Consider the following 18,148-nt stretch of genomic DNA (forward strand, 5'->3'; position numbering starts at 1 on the left):
CTTTGATTGAAATGAGAAACTTTTAGAAAGGAACCTCTAAAGTTAAACACGGACAAAAATGCTGCTTTGGAACCCACAGTGAATTCAGAAAAGGAAAATCGTTAAAAAATCGTTTAACATTCTTGGACAATCGTTCAAATTGTATTTAATGTACAGGTAAATCGAAAATGAATGCAAGTAAATGGAGGCAAAATATCAAAACCAGGTAAGGGGGTTGACAAAATCATCTTGATGGTTCACGGGTAAAAGATAATGCTTACATTTTATTTGGAAATGGAGAAAAAAATCCATATCACCATCAGAATTCCTTCTGACCAATTAATCAATCATGCCCATCTTTAGTAAAAGCAATAAAGTGTAAAAAAATAAGTCAACTGCTGCTCATAATAAAACAAAGAACAAGCACAAGAACAAAATCGTAACTTAGTAAAATGACTATTTATTTATTTATCCATTCATTCATTTATATTTAAAAAAAATTAAGCTAAATACTAATCTTAAAAATATCTTCTAGATTATTGGAAGATGTAACAACTTAATCTTTTTTTCTTTTTAACTTATTGGAACAATTAGTTCATCCAATTTTATGACCATCCTATTTTCAAAATATTATTCTCTAGCGAAGCAGCTGAAGGTGTAGTGGTACACTCGCCTGACCTTTGTGCGGGCAGTGATGGTATGCATGAAGGGTAGGCCGATAGGTCAACTTAATGGTGTTGAAAATAGATGGATGAATATTCAAAGTCAATCTTAGTGTGCTTTTGAGTGACGCGCTGTCGCCCGTTGCTGTACTAACGTTCAAACAGGGTCACTGTCCCAATTGTACAATCTGATTGGACTTTAGGGGTTCCATTGTACCAAGTGAGTGGTAGCTAAAAGTATGGTGTTCATCAAGTTGGTGTGTGCGTGTAGTTTTCTAAAGCAAGCTAAACATCGTAATGAAGTGGGACAGCTACGATTTACTGCTCAGCAGGAGAACACTGATGGAGTGTAACGGGTCCAAGGGTGGAATGTGAGAGAAAAACCAAAGAAAACACAATGACAGGGCCAAACTGGTAGTCGCATTAAGAAGGAATTGCTGCTAACCTTCAAGTGTTTTGTCCCTTTTTCCCCATTTTTTAGCAGTGACATACAAAAGCCCACCATTTGTTATAAACACCCCCCCGGCAAAATGTGTTTTCACTTATTTCTGGATGCCGCTGATAAAACGGGCAAAACATGTCCGGGCATTTGGTTCGATGGGGCCTTGAAACGTCGGTAAAACCTTTCCACGAGAGACGATATTTGGCCACCTTGACGCAAACTACTCTATTAGAAAAGAGTTTATCCAAACGTGTCACTTTGATGCTAGATGGTAGACTACATTTAAAACATTAACAAGCATAGCACCATCCACTAAATCTCAGCTAACAGCATCTTTCAGCTCAATTTGAGCGTCCCAAACGCGCAAAAGAAGAAAATGAGTTGCACTATGTTACTGCGTGTACATTGTTTGAAGTTCTTCAGTTTCATCCATTTCACAACATTTCAAGATTTTCCACGGAGGGACATTTCCAGCAGAAGGCACCGAGGAAGGAAGAAAGGACAGTCTGCAACTGCTTCTCACGTCTTATGCAGTGACGATTGCAGACATGGAAAGAGGTGAAGGTGTCCATATTTGAATGCTCAGAACAGGTCTTTGGAATACAGACATGTTATTCTGTGAAGAACAAAAAAACAGGTCAAATTGATTTGGTTGCTTGCTGGTCGGTCGATTTGCTGCTTGGTTTGACAAATAAGTTGCATACTACCGTTTACTGGAGCAAAAATAATTCTTACCCATTTTTAGCAATGTGTCTATTTGAAGAAGGGCTTTATTTATAATTGACTCATTCTGCAACTAACAGCAGCTATTATAGTGATTTTTAGTCTGTTTGTAGTGAGGCCAAATGGTGCGGTTTCTGTGTGGCACTTGACCTTCATTTTCAAAAGCACACAATGTACTAGGGAGGAAGAGTATCTCCAAGAATGTAATCATTTTTTAAATCAAATGATTTGGACAGAATTAGTTTCTTTAGCTTTTCACCTTGGGGAAGGTCAAATCTAGTTGTATTTACAAATTTGCCTGGGGGATGCAATTATTACTTTTGTAGAGAGTCCAAAGTGCATTAATTGTCTTTGAAATGCCAAGTTGCAGCCAGAAGGCAACTAACCTTGGCACTGCCAACTGGTGACCTGGCACTTTACACCCTCTTCAGTCTACACCACACTCTGACTTAGTAAAGTATCTCGAGGGCATTATGTGGTGACAATACAAGCTTTTCATTGGACCACCATCAATTTATTTTCTATTAGCTTGTGTTTTCATCATGGTTTTTATTTAGGGTTGTAAAAAGGCTGATTTTTATTTTGAACGGCACTCTGGGGAGACACATTAACTAGAAATACCTTTTTGTTTCATGTCTGTGCAGAAGAACTTTCTCTTCGGGTATCCAGAACACTGCAGAAAAACACACACTTGAGAATGGATAACAATAGAAACACATTGCAAGGCTTTTTTATGGGGAAAGGAGGGTGAACAAGTATATGCTGAAGTATATGATGTTTGTTTACGCTTGATGCTGCCGCACGAAATCAGCAAATTGACGGTCCTTGGCGTAGAGCTCGATGATGCGTATCCTGTCTTGAATTTCCTGTTGGAAAGGAACATGACATGACATGAAGATAAACGTGAACATTTGAGTCAGAGGTCTACACGGCGACTCACCTCCTTGGTCAGTTCGCTGTTCTCGTAGATGTGCCGGATCTCCTCGCTGCTGAAGTCGGTGGAAGCTTCGGCGCTGGCGCTGCTGTAGACAGGAGCTTCGGGGTAGCGGCGGTAGTAGTGGCTGTAGCCGGTGGTGGCTTCACTCTCGTACATGGGGTTGTACTTGGTCGCCCTCTCAAGTGATGGAACGCTCTCTGCATGTCTGCAGAGAATCATAACGCAGGGGCTTCTTTCATATAAGCAACCTTTTCAATGCAGTATATTTTCTTTTGTGGCCGTTGCATTTTTGTCAAATACTTTTATAGCAGCTCCTTTATAACATTATACTTCTTAACTGTGTCATCATTTTACTTTTAATTCTACACTTTCTTCAACTTATCAGGGTTAAAATCAGACAGTTCTTTGGCCATAGGATGGTCGGAATGTTTCCCTTTTTTGGCCTTAGCATAGTTGCAACGATCAGGCATGCCCACGGTAATCGAACTTGGTGTGGACCAATCGGTTACAAATTAACTCTGGATGTGGTGAAAACAGAAAATTCAATCCAGCTAGCAAATGATTACATTTGTTCTTTTTGGTCAGGCGCTCACACGGTAATCAAATTGTGTTAGGACCTAAATCAACCAGTTGGTTTGGAATCAATTGAATCAGTGGCAAGAAACCTTGTTATGATCCTGTGAGCAAATGATTTTTATGCGAACACCCCAGGGAAATCTATAGATGAAAAAGCACTCTACAACAACAAAAAATAGCAAAAGAAGCAAAAGAATGACTTGCAATACATATACTTTTAATTCCCCTGAATAATACTGAATAATTCCTCTAAGCCTAAACCGCACTCCAGACTATCACAAGGACAATTGCCTTTACACCTAATACTTAATACAAATCAACATCCTATTGGAGCAGTTAATCAGATGAGATTATCAGTTTTTCTCCGCAGGCGGCACTACCACACACATCACTTGTAGATAGAGGACAAAGAACGTGTCTTAAATAAATCCCTTAAATAAAATAACCAGATTGATTCTTTCTGAAACCCATTATGTTAATGTAAGTCTTCAATTTTTTAAGTATTTATTGCACACCCATACCAGGGAAGCTGTATGCACAATTGGAACAGTTAAGTTTCAGGCCATTGGGGTATTGGATAATGGGATGGATGCAAGAAGGTTTGTCACAAATGTTGTGAAAAGGTTCCCTTACCGTATTGGGTCCTCTGACTCATCCTTATCGTACTGATCCCGTAAAGTCCTGGCGAGGAAGAAGATCACTCCGGAAGCCACCAAAAGGAATCCAGCCACTGAGGCCACCGCAATGCCAACCACCAGAGGTTCCGATACGTACTCCTCACAGTGCTCTCCTCTGTACCACCAGTTTTCTCCAACACGACACCTGGGAAGGACATGCATGGTACATTCATTTTGTTTTTAGAAAGTGATGGAATTTGAACACAATTTTGATAATAAATCTGTTGTATTTGGGTAGTTTCTGTATTTTCCATTAGCGTGATAGAATTCTCACCCTGTATTTGGTATCTTTTTTGTGAACCGAGTATCATGCATTTGAGTCCATCTATTATACTGATATGTTAGCTTCTATTAAATAATAATAATAATAATAATAGTATGTTAGCTAGCTATGAACTGTTTAGCTTCAATATGCTTGTTACTTGTGATCAAAAGGTGTGGTTTTTTTTAAGCGTGTGAATGTTTTAACATTTTACATTATGTTCATTGGGGTTGATTGATATTTTTTACTGGTGTGTTAAAAGTGCGAGATCAGCCATCATTTGTTTACTATACAGTACCTAAGATAATTAAGTACTTTATGATGTGTTATTTCGGTGTGAGACAAAAGGTTTTGTTTGGCTTAGACCCTCCAGCGGGTCTGTTCATAATTATTCGGGTAGGACCACATTGAGCACAACAACCACATGTTCCAAAAAAAAAAAAAAAGCCCCCTTTATCAGGTTAACCACATGGACAGACATAACAAAACAATTAAATTAGGGCAAAAAGATACCTGAGGCACAGCAGTCCTTTAAAACGTGATTATAATCCCTACAAACAGTGCTTACCAAATTTTAAAGGGAGTCAAAATGGATACCACACATTTCACGATTAGGTAGTAGATCCATGTACGTTGTGTATGTGATTTCATAAAATCATCTTTAATACTGTGCCCAGCAGGTAACACTGTAAAATGTAAAGTCTTTATATCTCAAATCAAGGCAAAATATGCTTGTTCTTTATCTGCCAAGATTTTTCTTCTGAGCAAGCAATTTTTGTATTTCTTAAAATTTTTAATATGGTATTTGCCTTTCTATTATATTATAGGTTTATGATATGTTTATTTTATGTGTTTACTTGTTTTCAGACATATTGCCAAGTCAAATTTTCTAGTCTATTCTACTGATAAATAACTTTTCCTGACTTTAGTAAGATTGTCCTCATTTTCTTGTTTTTTTTTTAAGCCCAGGTTTTGATACGTAACTATTTAATGTCCATGTAGGAACTTAAACACTTACAAAGCCATCTATTTGAAGTAGGCGTTTATTTTTCTGATGTGAATGATGTCGTCACTGTGTGTGGAAAAAGTAGCAGTATTCTGAGAACTCAAATAAATTAAGTTGTATATAATTTTGATGCTTTCTCAGTGTGTGTTGGAAAGGAAGGAGGGACATTGGATTCTCAAGCAAATATCATAGCAGCAGGAGCTGTTCTGTTTTTCTCCTGCATGTGTTAATGGCGAGACGTGCTTGCTGTGATTTAAGCCTCAAAATCCTGCGAACGTGCACGCCTGACCCACACACACTCACACGGATCATTTCCCCCTAATCTCCACCCACCTGCAGATGGCTCCCTGGCCAGGGATGATGTCACACTTGCCATCGTTGAGGCAAAAGTCGCTGCGTAGCTCGCAGATGCTCTGACAAGGCAGACCGTCCACGCTGAAGTAGCCAGCGTTGCACACGCACTCGGCCTCGCCCGACCACTTGTTCACCTTGCACTTGGCGTACTCGTTACATGCTTGGAACTTGCACGGGTCAGCCTGGTCGCCTGCAAGTCGAACAACCGCAGGAATGTTATGATGCAGTAAGTGTCAAAGTGGATCAAAAACACATTTGGTACACATGTGTTCTCAGCACATGAATGAGAAGACGTGACCTTTTGCCACTCTGGTTGCAATTTGGTTCAGTTTGCTATGGTGCACCTAATTCTACCCTCGAATTGTAAAAGCTCCCAAAATATTGGACCTGTACAGTCCCTATTTTATGAGTAGTCCAGTGGAAATAATATTAAAATGCTCAGTGGACAAATTGCGTTACAACAAAACGATAAAGATGATTTTTAACAGTTGTCTTCTGTTCGTGCAAGAACAAGATGGTTTTCCGTTGAAATAATAAGCAGACTAGCCAGCAAGGAAGCTGTAAAAGAAAGCCAGCATGTGTTCAAACCTTAAAGCAACAGGGAAAGAACATATGACCAGGAAAAAAAGACCTTAGTCATGTTTTTTTGTGACCTCAGCAGTCTGCAAAGCATGTGATTTTGAAAGACTTTGACAGTCAACAAAACATGATTCACCATTTTCAGGAACTGAATCATAGAAACGGACACATGGTCTTATATTACGTAAAGACATGTTTTCCAGGGTGACTTCATGGGTGTGACGGTGGCTTTTGATGTCCAGTGGTGAGTTACTCAACCCACTCTGGTTGACGCCATGTTTGATGTCACTGCTGCAAGCCTTTGCCAATTTTTTTTAAGTGAGGTTGGCAGTATGGTGGATTAGTGGTTACCACATCCGCCTTATAGAGGTTTGTTCAAAGGTTTGAACCCAGGATCCAGCCTTCCCGTGTGGAATTTGCACCTACTTTCTCCCACATTCCAAAACCATGTAACCATGGAAATACCCATATTTAACATTTTTATATTATGTCACTGACAAAATGTGACATTATACCAACCAGCCATTACACTTTAAATCTTACACGCTCTCTAGAAGACAGCTAGATGACAATCTAGTAATCCCGCCAGTAAAGCACAAACCTGATTCAACGTCCAGGGAGTACTTATCGATGGCCAGGTTCATCGTCTGGTAGGCTGTGTTGCAGAAGTCCTCCAGGATCAGATAGACAGTGGTGGTGACGCCCTGAGCCACGGGCTTGCCAAATTTCATCCGGCTGTTCACCACAATGCTTCCATTGCGGAAGTTTAGGATCTCCAAGTTCTCAAAGTTACTCAGGTTGGACTGGAGGTAGGGTACAAGCTGCAGAACAAAATTGAACACTTGTTAGTGATAACAGATTACCACAAGTGATTTTTCGTTTTTTAATGTACCAGTTCTAGGAAGCGCTGCTCCAATGCTTTGTACTCTGGTGAACTCTTGTTGAAGAGATCCTCAGAGAAAATCATGTTGGTCACCCTCAAGCTGAAGAACACCATGAGCGCTCGACCGGGATTGGCCGGCAAGGCGATGCTGGCTGGATCGGTGCCCTGTGATATGCTGAAGGGGAATTCCGTGCTGCCTTCTTCTGTCTGATTGATTGAGCCATAATTGAGAACGTCAAAAGTGAGGTCTTCGATGGGAGAATCATTGTCAGCTCCGTTCTGGATCTAAGGAACAATGGAGTTTCTTGTCAGTCAATCAAATCGGTTGTCAACCTTCTTACCTCCAGCATCACATTCAAGCTTACCTCCACGGCCGAAGGCACAACGATGTCATCCTGACCCTCCACAGCTGTGTTGACATCAGTTCCACTCATGAAAGGTATCTCGTCCTCGGCGGACATTGCAGTCGGTTGGGCGGGGCTCAAAGGAACGCTAACTGATGATTCAGGTACATTCCTGTTGACCAACAAGATGTCGTCTTCTGCGATATCGTCACTGGCGATCTCAGAAGCTTCTAGGGGTTCTTCAAGGGATACCGGGGGTGAGGCTGGTGCTTCCTCAGGAGTTTGCCCTCCACTCTCCGTTGCTTCATCGATGCCAGCTTCTTCAACTAAAGGTCCCTCAGGATGTTCAGAATCGACTTCCTCACTCACTGCATCAGGAACAAAGTTGTCTTCTGCTGTTTCACTCACAAGAAGGTCTTCTGTGTCAACACCATTGTCCAGATGCTTCTCTTCCAGAACAACCACGTCTTCAATGTCTTCCGTCGCTGGAGTTGTATCTGGCTCCAGGAGGTTGTCCAGGTCACCTGTGCCTGAGGCCTCCACCACCACTGGTGGTTCAGGCAATGTGACAGTCTCTTGATCCTCGGAGGGGGGCGGCTCCTCCTGGTCTTTCTCTGCGGGATTATCTGCAGCGGTGGTCTGCACGGTGTTCTCCAGAAGCAGATCTTCTTCCCTGATGCCTGAAACAAATACATTCAGTGAAACTTTGTGCGACCACATATGGTCAGCCCATAGTCTAAACTAAGCAGTGACTTGTTTTTTAAGTTGTGCTTTTATTTTATGTGCACAGGGGTGGATGCTAATGCTAACTAGGCAGCAAGCAAGACCTTCAACTTGCGTCCGCAGTGTTCCACAATGGTGGTGTAGGATTCAAAAGTGAATCTGCTCGACCAGTAAGCAACTAGCAATGGTTTAGCTCATCCATGTGCTGTCGTATGGACTTGGAACACTTTGCACCCTAACTGTGCCCAAATTAGTGCACAGGAAATTTTCAAAACATGATTTTCACATTGCGAGAATGTGGTTTGACAATAAAGACTCACTGGCAGTCTCAGATGAAGCGGTCGCAACCACAACGGGTGGAGATATCTCAGAGCTCTCCTCTAGGACAACAATGTCGCTTTCAGATGTCTCCACCGTGTCTCCTTCTGCGCTTTCAGGCAGCAATTGGTCTCTCTTGACGTCATCCATGATGAGAACATTGGCTGCCTCATTCTGCATCACAAACATGATGTTGTTTAAAACCAACAGCCTGTTCAAGGATGCAGTAGCCATGTGACATCTGTTTTGCATCAACAAGCCCTATGCATGCGTCAGTGTATCGTTTTCAGGAAACTCCTGGACATTCCAATGATAAGTCAAATTAAAAGGAATTAAAAATTTCAAAGAAAAGTCACATTAAAAGCAATTATTGTAGCATGCAAGTTCCTGGGTATACGTGTGTGTTCGCGTAATCCAACCCAATGTGTCTTAACAACGCGTCATGACAAAATGGGTTCAGCATGTTTGCTCATGACTTTTCTGGAATTCACTACTGTGGTTTTCATTGTGATAATTTATATGCAAACATATTCATGTGCTTGTAATATGTGCACGATGTTTTAATTGGTTGTATAAAGCAAAAGTTAATGCTGACACAATTCTGGCCTCACACACAAGAGTCAGACATTTGGAGAAGCTCTGCTTTCGCTATAAATTCAAATTAATGATGGTGAGCCATACCAAAGAAAAAGGGGTCGTATTTCTGCAAGAATTTTTTTTTACTTCTGGGACTCTTATGAAAAACGTTTTTGTAAAAAACATTTTAGCCTGATAGAATGAAAACATTTTAAGCATGAGTTGTATTTTTGTGAGGCAAAGTGTTTGAGGCTTTGAGAATTTTAATTTTCTTTTAAATTTTAGATTAGTCCAGGGTTGGGGCAGACTGTAGCCTTGGGGCCCCTGGGAACCTTCACTTTACAATCTTTACTGTTATGCCTGTTATGGATGCCCCTTCCTATGTTGCATGTCAGTTTTTGTTGACAATAATTCGTTTGTAGTGCATCTGTGTTTCCATCACGGGTCCTTTTACCGTCCCACCAAGTTAATCTGTTTTTGTGCCCAGGCCAAAGTTTATGGAACGCGATCCCGTCATCAATATTGTAATAAAATATTTTCCAAAGAATGTCTGAAAAAGCACTGCAATCATCCGAATCAAGGATTTGCTTTCAGCTTTTATTTACATCTCAACATTTTTTTTCACTTCATGGAATTATGGGTTTAAATGAAGTCAACCACCAGACGTTATTTTGAGCAGCCCTGAAAGGCTCCACCGCATAAGTGAAGTCAGACGTTAGATGGTATCGCTTGACCCGAGAATAGCAGCAGATTATTACAACAATAAACAAAGTAATCCGATTCATCCCTCACCTTAGTGCGCTCATCCCTTTTACCCGGTGAGCTGGTGATATGGCTGACGCTACGGCCCGAGCGCAAGTCTGACATTAACTACAGGTTCATGTCACATATCCTCATGGTCTATTTTTTTCTATTTACATGCATTTTTTAATTTAGTAGTGACGTACGAATTGTTCCATGACCATGCAATTAATTCTTGCTTTAAATCAGGCATTTGGAGGCCTTTGCATTTCAAATTACTTAAGGTGGTCACAGAATCATTTTAAACTTTAACCTTTTAAGAGTGAGAAAGAAATTTGATGGCATGGGACCTTTGAAGAAGTCACTCACACACACACACAGTTGTAATTTGTGTTGAAGGCTGAGTTAGGGCTGGCTTTCCCATCATGATCCCTACTGTGCACAGCAGGTAAGCTATCTGCCTTTCTTCATCTTCCTAATAGCACTATTACTTGGCACATTTCACTTTGTCGCATTTTCTGACGGCTAATTACGTGACGCACCCTCGACCCCGAACAGAAATAAACAGATTGACATGTTTGTGTGTGCTTGCGGCCACTCACCGAGGTTTCTTTTGTGGGGTGGATGGACTCGGGCTCTATGGAAGCAGGAGAGACATCATTATGAGTACAAGATGACATTTGAATGACTTCCGAAGTCAGGCAACATGTTTCACCCTATCAGTGTTTACCTAACTAACGAAACACGCAAATATCTAAAAAGAACATCAGCTGCTGTGCATCAACACTTTTCACCCATAAAAAAGCCACTGGTACCATAATGCATCAGAAATTGGTCATCAATCCCAGAATCCAGTAAAAGATGGAGCTGAATTTTAGAAAGCAGCCGATAACTGCGATTGATCACTAATAAATCACAAATCAATTGTCGGTTAAATTTCAGGTGCTGCAGCAGAGACTATAATTTTCTTAGTGGGCCGATGTGTGCGGCCTTTCTACATCTTCCCAAGGCTGACACAAAAGCCTGGAGTGAACTGAGTAAAAATCCCCAGCGTCTCCCATTTCTTGTTCTCCTGGCTTTGCGGTGCAGTTGGTGACAAGGACCCAAACCGCGGCGCAGTCGGCTTATGCTTTCCCAAAAACTTGCCACTGTTATTTGTTCATTAAATATGGCCCACTTTTTTTTTTTTTTGCTTCTGTCCTCTCTGACAATGAGAGCAGACAAATAAGAAACAGATGAAGGCTTCAGAATGTTTTCTCAAGTGGCAAAAGCATCATGTCGTCATGTCGCTGCACTGTCTGCCGAGTGTCTCGGGTGACACGCAAAAGTTTGCGTTGGACGGCAGCGCGAGCGCCTTCACAAGTGCGCTGTTATAGTGCAGGCGCCCCTCACCACTCTCCAGAGCGCCCTTCAGGAGGTCCTCGGTCACAAAGGTCTTGAGCTCACTGATGGCGTAGACCAGCGTTGGGTGCTCCTTGACCTCGCGGTACGAGTTCTCCACCTGGTTGGACTGCAAGGTAAGGTAGTCCAGTTGGTTGTTGCTGATGCCCGCGTCGTCCACCACCAGGGTGACGGCGTAGTCCACCACGATCCCTTCCAGCCTGGGTCAATAACAGCCAATATTAGTCAGAAGAAACACAGTTCTTGTCTTCTTCTGAGGAGACGACTCACTAGGTTATAGGTAATGAAAAACATGAATGAAATAGCGTAAAAACAACATTTCATTTATTTTTCCTCATCATAAGGGGTTGCCATCAAGCCCCACCTCCAGGCCTGACTCCAGAGTTGGGGCCCCAGGTGACCCCCGGTCAGGCAAAGAAAAGCCTCCCATCCATGCACCACCATCATGATCCAAATAGAGTTGGCGCATCCCCATTCCCAAAATAAAAACAGCTATTCTCAAACACTTAACGCCACACACCCCCTTCAAAATCCCACTTGGCGGCAGGCGGCACACCATCTGCCCCATTTATATGCAGAAAAATCAATTTGATTTTTGCTGAAACAAATAATGGACGGCTGAGGGGTGTCTCATCATGTGACTGAACACGCTAAAGGCTGTGAAAAGAGTTGTTCATCGCTCAGTCGTGACGAATGACTCGGCCAATTGACTCCCGCCCGGCCAAGTCAGCACAACGATCAATATTGAGCTAATGGTGCAGGACACGTCCAAAGAGGCTTTGGAGAGGAAAAAGTCATCTATCAGCCTTGGATGACTACTGCGAGTTGTCCACTCTGACCTACTTTGCACTCATCTGAGACACTAATTTATTGTTTTTGCCTCTCTTAAAAGTCACACGATCTTGGTGAAATCACCGCTGCAAAATCAGAGCATCGTCATCTTCAGGTGCTAAACATATCGTTCTCACCGACCCCTCGAGCCTCCCTGCTGATCCACCTTAACAGGTGACAGCACCCTCCCTAAGAGCATTAGCACAAGCAGCGAACGAGACGCAGGAAACACGTGCACTACACTATACTCTCCCAGCTATACACACAAGGACACACACGTACACACTTTTGAGGATCTACAGGCTTAAGGAGCTGTGTGTTTTTTTGGGGGGCAGTTCAAGGTGAAAGTAGGCCAACTCACCCTTGCAAATCCTTGTGAGGCCTCCATGAAAACAAGGAAAAAGCCGTTTTAAAAGGAACGTCACTTATGTACAGTGTGTATGGTAGCAAACATAAAGTGGAGCAGACGCAAATGGGATGAGATGGGATGAAGCCACGTGAGAGACGATTCACCTGAAGTCCAATACAGACACACTCTTGTAGCCAGGAAGTCCCGACAGAGCGTCCTCAATCTGCACAAACACATTTTGTTACTATCGTGGACACTTCATTTGGTACACTACTGCATAATGACAAAAAAATAAAAATGATTGTGCACAAATAGAAATATTTGGCATTATGAACATACATATATAGCCATCCTCATTTTATATATGTTTTTTTTTTAATGTTGCGTAATTAATTACGTATAAATTAAACTGGTTTATTGTGATTATAAATCTAGTAATTCATGATTTTTTAGTTTTGCAAAATTTTAATGGGGTGAAACTACACTTGTATTAGTTTGTATTATTTACATACATTACATTGCGGTTTCCAAATTATTACTGAGCTGAGAAGAATATCACAAAAAGTGAAGTAATGAGTCAACTTACCCGCAAATTTTTACTATTTACTTTACTTAGTATTAAATCTGGGCTTGTTAAATTGAACTCAAAACTGATTTAGTCTGTCCTACCTTCTGCCACTAATACAGGAGCATTTAATTGTTTGCAATACAGCTGGGCGATATGGACTAAACTTCATAACTCCACATTCATACAAGATATGATGAGCAAAATATCAATCCAAAAGAATTTGGGAAAAGGCAGTTTTGTTTTGTTTTTTTACTGAGTCATCAACATTTATGAAGTCAACAATGAATAAAAAATAATTAAATTCCCATTGCAAAACAACTGTGCTTTAACAATTGTGCAACAAGATAAGTGTTTGTTTGTGTGCGTGTCCATGTGTTTATGTGTTAACTGCATCAATGTGTGTGCTGTTTCAAATCACTTTATCCATCTATGTGTGGCTTCGGAACCAAACGAGAAAAAGAAACAGTTGGCCAATCACACACTGTCATTATCAAATATTTTTATAATTGATTATTGTGTTGAATAATCAAATTTATTTGCGTTAAAGCGACTGAAAAACTGTTTCCCACAATTATTGTTCATTATGCAATTCTTTTTGTTTATGTGATATTATTTAGAGATCAATGAACGACTAGGCAACAATTAAGTAATATCACAGAATGATGGATGTCATTGTTATTCAAAGTAAAAGCAGATGTTTACAAATGTCTTATTTTGATTAAACAAAAGATAAAGCAGTCTGCTTTTATGAAAGTAGAGAAATCAGAGAATTATTACTTTGGAGAGGCAGGAATGAGAAGATTTGGAAAATCTTAAGTTAAAAAATGTCTTCAAACGATAAATTGATTGTTAAAATAAGAGGCAATTAATTTGATCATTTAGTCTCGATGAATCGATTAATTTTGACACCTCTAATATATCCTCTATAATCCGTGTATATGTGTGTGTGTGTGTGTTTTAGACCTTCTGAGCAAGCTGTCTGCTGAGGGTCTGATAGTGTAGCGAGTTCTGGTCGCCCAAGTCATCGTTGTACATGACTCCTGTGAGGAGGATGCTCAGCTCCACCACCTGCTCCAACACGGCCGCAGGTACTGGCTCCACGGGAATATCATTGTCCAGCTGTGAAATTGTGTGCACGAAAAATACAACACATAAATAAATAGAAGAGCGAGCGGGTCGTCATAGCAACTTAGTCGCATGGTTTTGTTAGAAAAAAGTCAAATATCAATATTAATGTTTAGCACATAGACTCACCTCAATTTCTGGCACAATGGCAGCTGCTGCTTCCTCCGTGTTTTCTGTCTTCCCTAAGTCTTCTGAATTGTTAAGATATAATATTAATAATTAATCATTAACATGGTAATTAATTTCATAACAATAAAGTACGTATCTCCGCTGGGTGATGCTCACCTTCGTTGGCAGGAGCCTTGGTGGTGATTGTCACATCAGGAGCCGGTGTGCTAAAAAAAATAGATGATGGATGGATGGATGGATGGATGGATGGATGGATGGATGGATGGATGGATGGATGGATGGATGGATGGATGGATGGATGGATGGATGGATGGATGGATGGATGGATGGATGGATGGATGGATGGATGGATGGATGGATGGATGGATGGATGGATGGATGGATGGATGGATGGATGGATGGATGGATGGATGGATGGAAATAAACTTAAGCAACAAGACAACATTTCCACTAATGCATCATTTTTAGGTTAGCACATATTTTTAAAAATATTATAAGCATTATTATTATAATATTATATTGTATGTAATATATTACATGATTTACCTGTAACAGAAAATAAGTTGCATTTATAGAACTGGATCATCATGGCATTATATAATGTGTTTATTTGAGGTGCAGTGTTCATTTATTCAGATGGCGATTAACTGAAGCATGACAGCCACAAAATAAACAACTATTGTAATAATGGTAAGTCATGTGACCTTACCCGCATGTCTGGTGTCCAGGCTTAGTGGGTTCACTACAAGAGGGAGGCAAAAAATAATTTAGTCAATTGTGCAAACATATTGTTTTGATGCTGAAAAATGATTGCAAGAATTTACCTTTTCAAGCCAGGCAGGGACATTTTCTGCATGTGTGGAGAAGAAGAAGGAAAGGTTAGCACAGATAATAGCTTCCAGCTGAGTTTGTTGTTGCTGTGTCAACCTGAAGCACCGAAAGGGTTGAGAGAGGTCAAGGGGACTTCCAAGGGGACTTCCAAGGAGACTTCCGGCGAATGTTAATGTGTTGCTATCACTAGCTTCTGCTCACTTCAGCAGACTACCTGGATCAATCTACTAGGGATGGGTGGCCCTTTGGAACAAAAGGACCCTAACATCACAAATGGGGGGCCAGGAAGTTAGTTGAAGTTGTTTTCATAATGGTGACCCAAGAGGGCCACCATTAGTAAACTTCAGGTAGCTCGACATGGTCAGGTCCACCACCTGACGAGCCATTGGGCCGTCATTAATGTTGAAGCATTTGTCAGCATTTTTTACAATTTCCTCTTTGTGCATTTGGCCTGCTTTCGTTTATTAGTTCATTCTTCGTTCTTTCGTTCACCCTGTTTGGGTATTTCCCCATGATCGTGTTATGTTAACATCAGCTTGTCCACATACCTTTTTGACCACCCCCTGATGCTCCTCCGATTGGCTGAAGTAGGTACCGATATCTCGTGCCGTCACTACCCCTTCCTGACACTGGTTCATCCACCTCTGGTACTCCTCTTGCTCGGGGAGGCGTTCCCAGAAGATTTTGAAAGCCTCCCACACAGTCTCCTGGCACACTAGAGGCACATGGGGAACACAAGAACTTCCAAGTCAATACAGGAAAGTGGACAAGGAGAGCATACTGTACAGTCGAAGCTCCTAGAAAGATTTTACCCAGAAGAATTTAATCTTGTAATCTTCATACACATTAACGCAACAGGCAAGTTTTTGTTGTTCCCTTGTTTCGGGAGAAGAAAGAAACCCAAAATAGGACAGAATAACTGCAAAGGTCTTGAAGGTCTAGAAAAAATGATTTGCTTACCTCTGAGATTGAAGAAACTGAGGTGGTTCTCAACAACCTGCTTGGCGCTCTCCTGGGCGCACAGCCTGACTCCGCTCGGAAAGAGGATGTTGCGTTTGCGTCTGGACACAGCCACACGACTTCCTCGGGACACAACGATGTCGGATACACGAAGGACACGCTTGAAAGACGCTGCTTTGTCGCCAAGTGCCACCTCAAGTGGACCCATGGAGGATCCTTCCAGAGCGGTGACTATTGGAGATACAAAGAATATCTCAGGCTTGACTTTTAAAGGAAATCCGACAATCAAGTCATCATACGTACCTGCCCTCAGGTCCAAAAACATGAGCACTAAACTAAATAAAAGACATCTCCGCATGATGGACATTTTAAATCCTTGTTTAGATCCTCAAAGCAGCACTTCCCCTTGGGTTTTGCAATGATGTCCTCCAAGTTGGCATAGTTTAGAAGTCTCCCAGTGTAGAAAAAGGTCACAACACTTGAAGCAAGCAACAACTTGCTGTTTTCCTGCAAAGATAACAGCGACAGGGTGACATGGTGTTCACAAGGCGTTTCCTGGGCAGATGGCTCCGGGAGAGAAGATCTTTGAACGCGCTAATCCTGTTTAATCTAAGCCTTTTAACGGAGTTACTGGAGCGACTGGGGGAAAGGAGAAGGTGCTTAGTGCTGCTGGGTGAAACGTGGGCAGAGAAAACAGGGCAATAAGTTTAAGGCTACAAAAAAATCTCCATGAAGGGAAGGTTCTTCTCAGCAGAGGACTGCTTCCTAAAATACTCCATAGATCACTGGCACAGTAGTCTACTGCTAGGGTTGAAGCATTTGCTTTTCAAGTGACTGTGTGGAAAGTGATATTTAACTGTTGGTCAAATATTTCGCAAATCTGCAAAGCAGTTGTGATAGGTGTTTTGACTCTCGGCTGATCCAACCTGTGGAGTTTGTATGTTGTCTCTGGATTCTGTGACTAGTGTACACTGACTTTTGCCCAGTCAGCTGGAAGATGAGGACTATAGAAATCGGATGGAACAACCTGGTGATGATCATAATGGGATGGGATGTCATGGAACAGAGACAAGGTGACCAAATGCAGCACGATCCTTTATCGAAAAGGGGAAGTGGAACGCTGGACTTGCGATCTGGCTGAGTAGCAGAGCTCAGTGCATAGTCGTAGCCTGAGGCAGGCAGCGATCAGAAGCGTGGTCAAGTGATGGGCAAGCAGTCAAGGTGTGGTCGGTCAGTTTACGGAAGCAGTTGGCACCGGCGATCATTCAGGGGACAAAAAGAAGTGGTGTCACAAGCAGGGTAACCAGACCAACTGACCACCACTGGCAGAATCCACAGAGTTTAAATAGGGGACCTAACGAGCTGTAGCAAGTGCTGGCAATTAGTTGATTGGGGCTTGGCTGGAAGTCAGGTGACGCAGGAACGTGACATGGGAGGGGGTGAGTCAATAGAGCCATGGTATAACTTGGTCAGCAGTTGGCTGCAGGGGATGAAGTACCCCCATCTGTCTCCTCAGATGGATGAGGCCACCGTTACTGTGCAAGCTGCAGGTTTGATTCACTGTTGTTCTCCACAGACCAACACCGATCGTCTTCACTGTACATCCCTGATCTGTGGCACCTCTCGATTTACTTATAATTGACCATTGCCTCATTTAAATAAGTGTTTTCCCATGCATCCAATAAGTAGAGGCCCTGATCATTCCTGTCACTTAAGACAACTTACCCAGACTTCTCTGCAGTCAACAAAAATAATTTTTTCCCCTTTCTTTTTCTTTTTTTTAAGTATCATAGAGTGCCATAATATGATCAGTCACGTATGCCAGTGTGACTGTTCCAGGACTCAGATTCTAGCAGAGGGATTGATTCATCACGCGTGCTTTTGTTCTTGTAAGCCTGCCGACTACGTGCAGATTCCTGCAAAAGTATAATTCAGCTGTTTTTAATTGATTAAGAGCAAAGACAGGAACTGTGAACCGAGCAGCTTTAGCCACGAGGGCCTCGAAGGTGAGGTGGCACGACGCCACAATGGGAATTACATCGAGACACATTGAGGATGCGACAGAAAATAAACACCTAAAGCTAACAGTGTAAACCTCTGATAAGATTAGAGTGGCTGGCATTGTAATGTAAACAAGTTAATAAGAATCAACACTATTTTGACTACATCGTA

At 41.8% G+C, this 18,148-nt stretch overlaps 1 protein-coding gene across 2 annotated transcripts; it reads right to left on the reverse strand.

The window, feature by feature from the left end:
• Positions 1-243: 243 nt before the first annotated feature.
• Positions 244-17,258, reverse strand: impg2a (interphotoreceptor matrix proteoglycan 2a). 2 transcript variants are annotated; one of them, XM_088383288.1, is made up of 22 exons: positions 16,280-17,258; positions 15,977-16,207; positions 15,565-15,731; positions 15,010-15,035; positions 14,895-14,927; positions 14,342-14,391; positions 14,186-14,247; positions 13,895-14,050; positions 12,528-12,586; positions 12,376-12,396; positions 11,175-11,383; positions 10,385-10,419; positions 8,468-8,639; positions 7,446-8,104; positions 7,090-7,365; positions 6,799-7,018; positions 5,598-5,808; positions 3,953-4,141; positions 2,747-2,948; positions 2,593-2,672; positions 2,428-2,479; positions 244-1,699 (listed from the first exon to the last, which is right to left on the reverse strand). In XM_088383288.1, the coding sequence occupies exons 1-21, from the start codon at positions 16,341-16,343 to the stop codon at positions 2,437-2,439; spliced, it is 3,165 nt and encodes a 1,054-aa protein (XP_088239414.1). In that variant the 5' UTR covers positions 16,344-17,258; the 3' UTR covers positions 244-1,699; positions 2,428-2,436. The 2 variants fall into 2 exon arrangements, with proteins under 2 accessions (XP_088239414.1, XP_088239415.1); XM_088383289.1 differs by lacking the exon at positions 12,376-12,396.
• Between the last annotated feature and the right edge of the window lie 890 nt (positions 17,259-18,148).

The sequence above is a fragment of the Syngnathus floridae genome, chromosome 8 (genome assembly GCF_059516105.1).
Source record: "Syngnathus floridae isolate MCC-2025c chromosome 8, RoL_Sflo_1.0, whole genome shotgun sequence".
NCBI classification, from domain to species: Eukaryota; Metazoa; Chordata; class Actinopteri; order Syngnathiformes; family Syngnathidae; genus Syngnathus; species Syngnathus floridae.

Coding starts and splice junctions, on each gene's coding strand:
- impg2a (XM_088383288.1), bottom strand. CDS start 16,343: ATGTCCATCATGCGGAGATGTCTTTTATTTAGTTTAGTGCTCATGTTT. Junction 15,036..15,564: donor ATCAGGGGGTGGTCAAAAAG/GTATGTGGACAA, acceptor CCACACATGCAG/AAAATGTCCCTGCCTGGCTT. Junction 2,673..2,746: donor ACAGCGAACTGACCAAGGAG/GTGAGTCGCCGT, acceptor CCTTTCCAACAG/GAAATTCAAGACAGGATACG.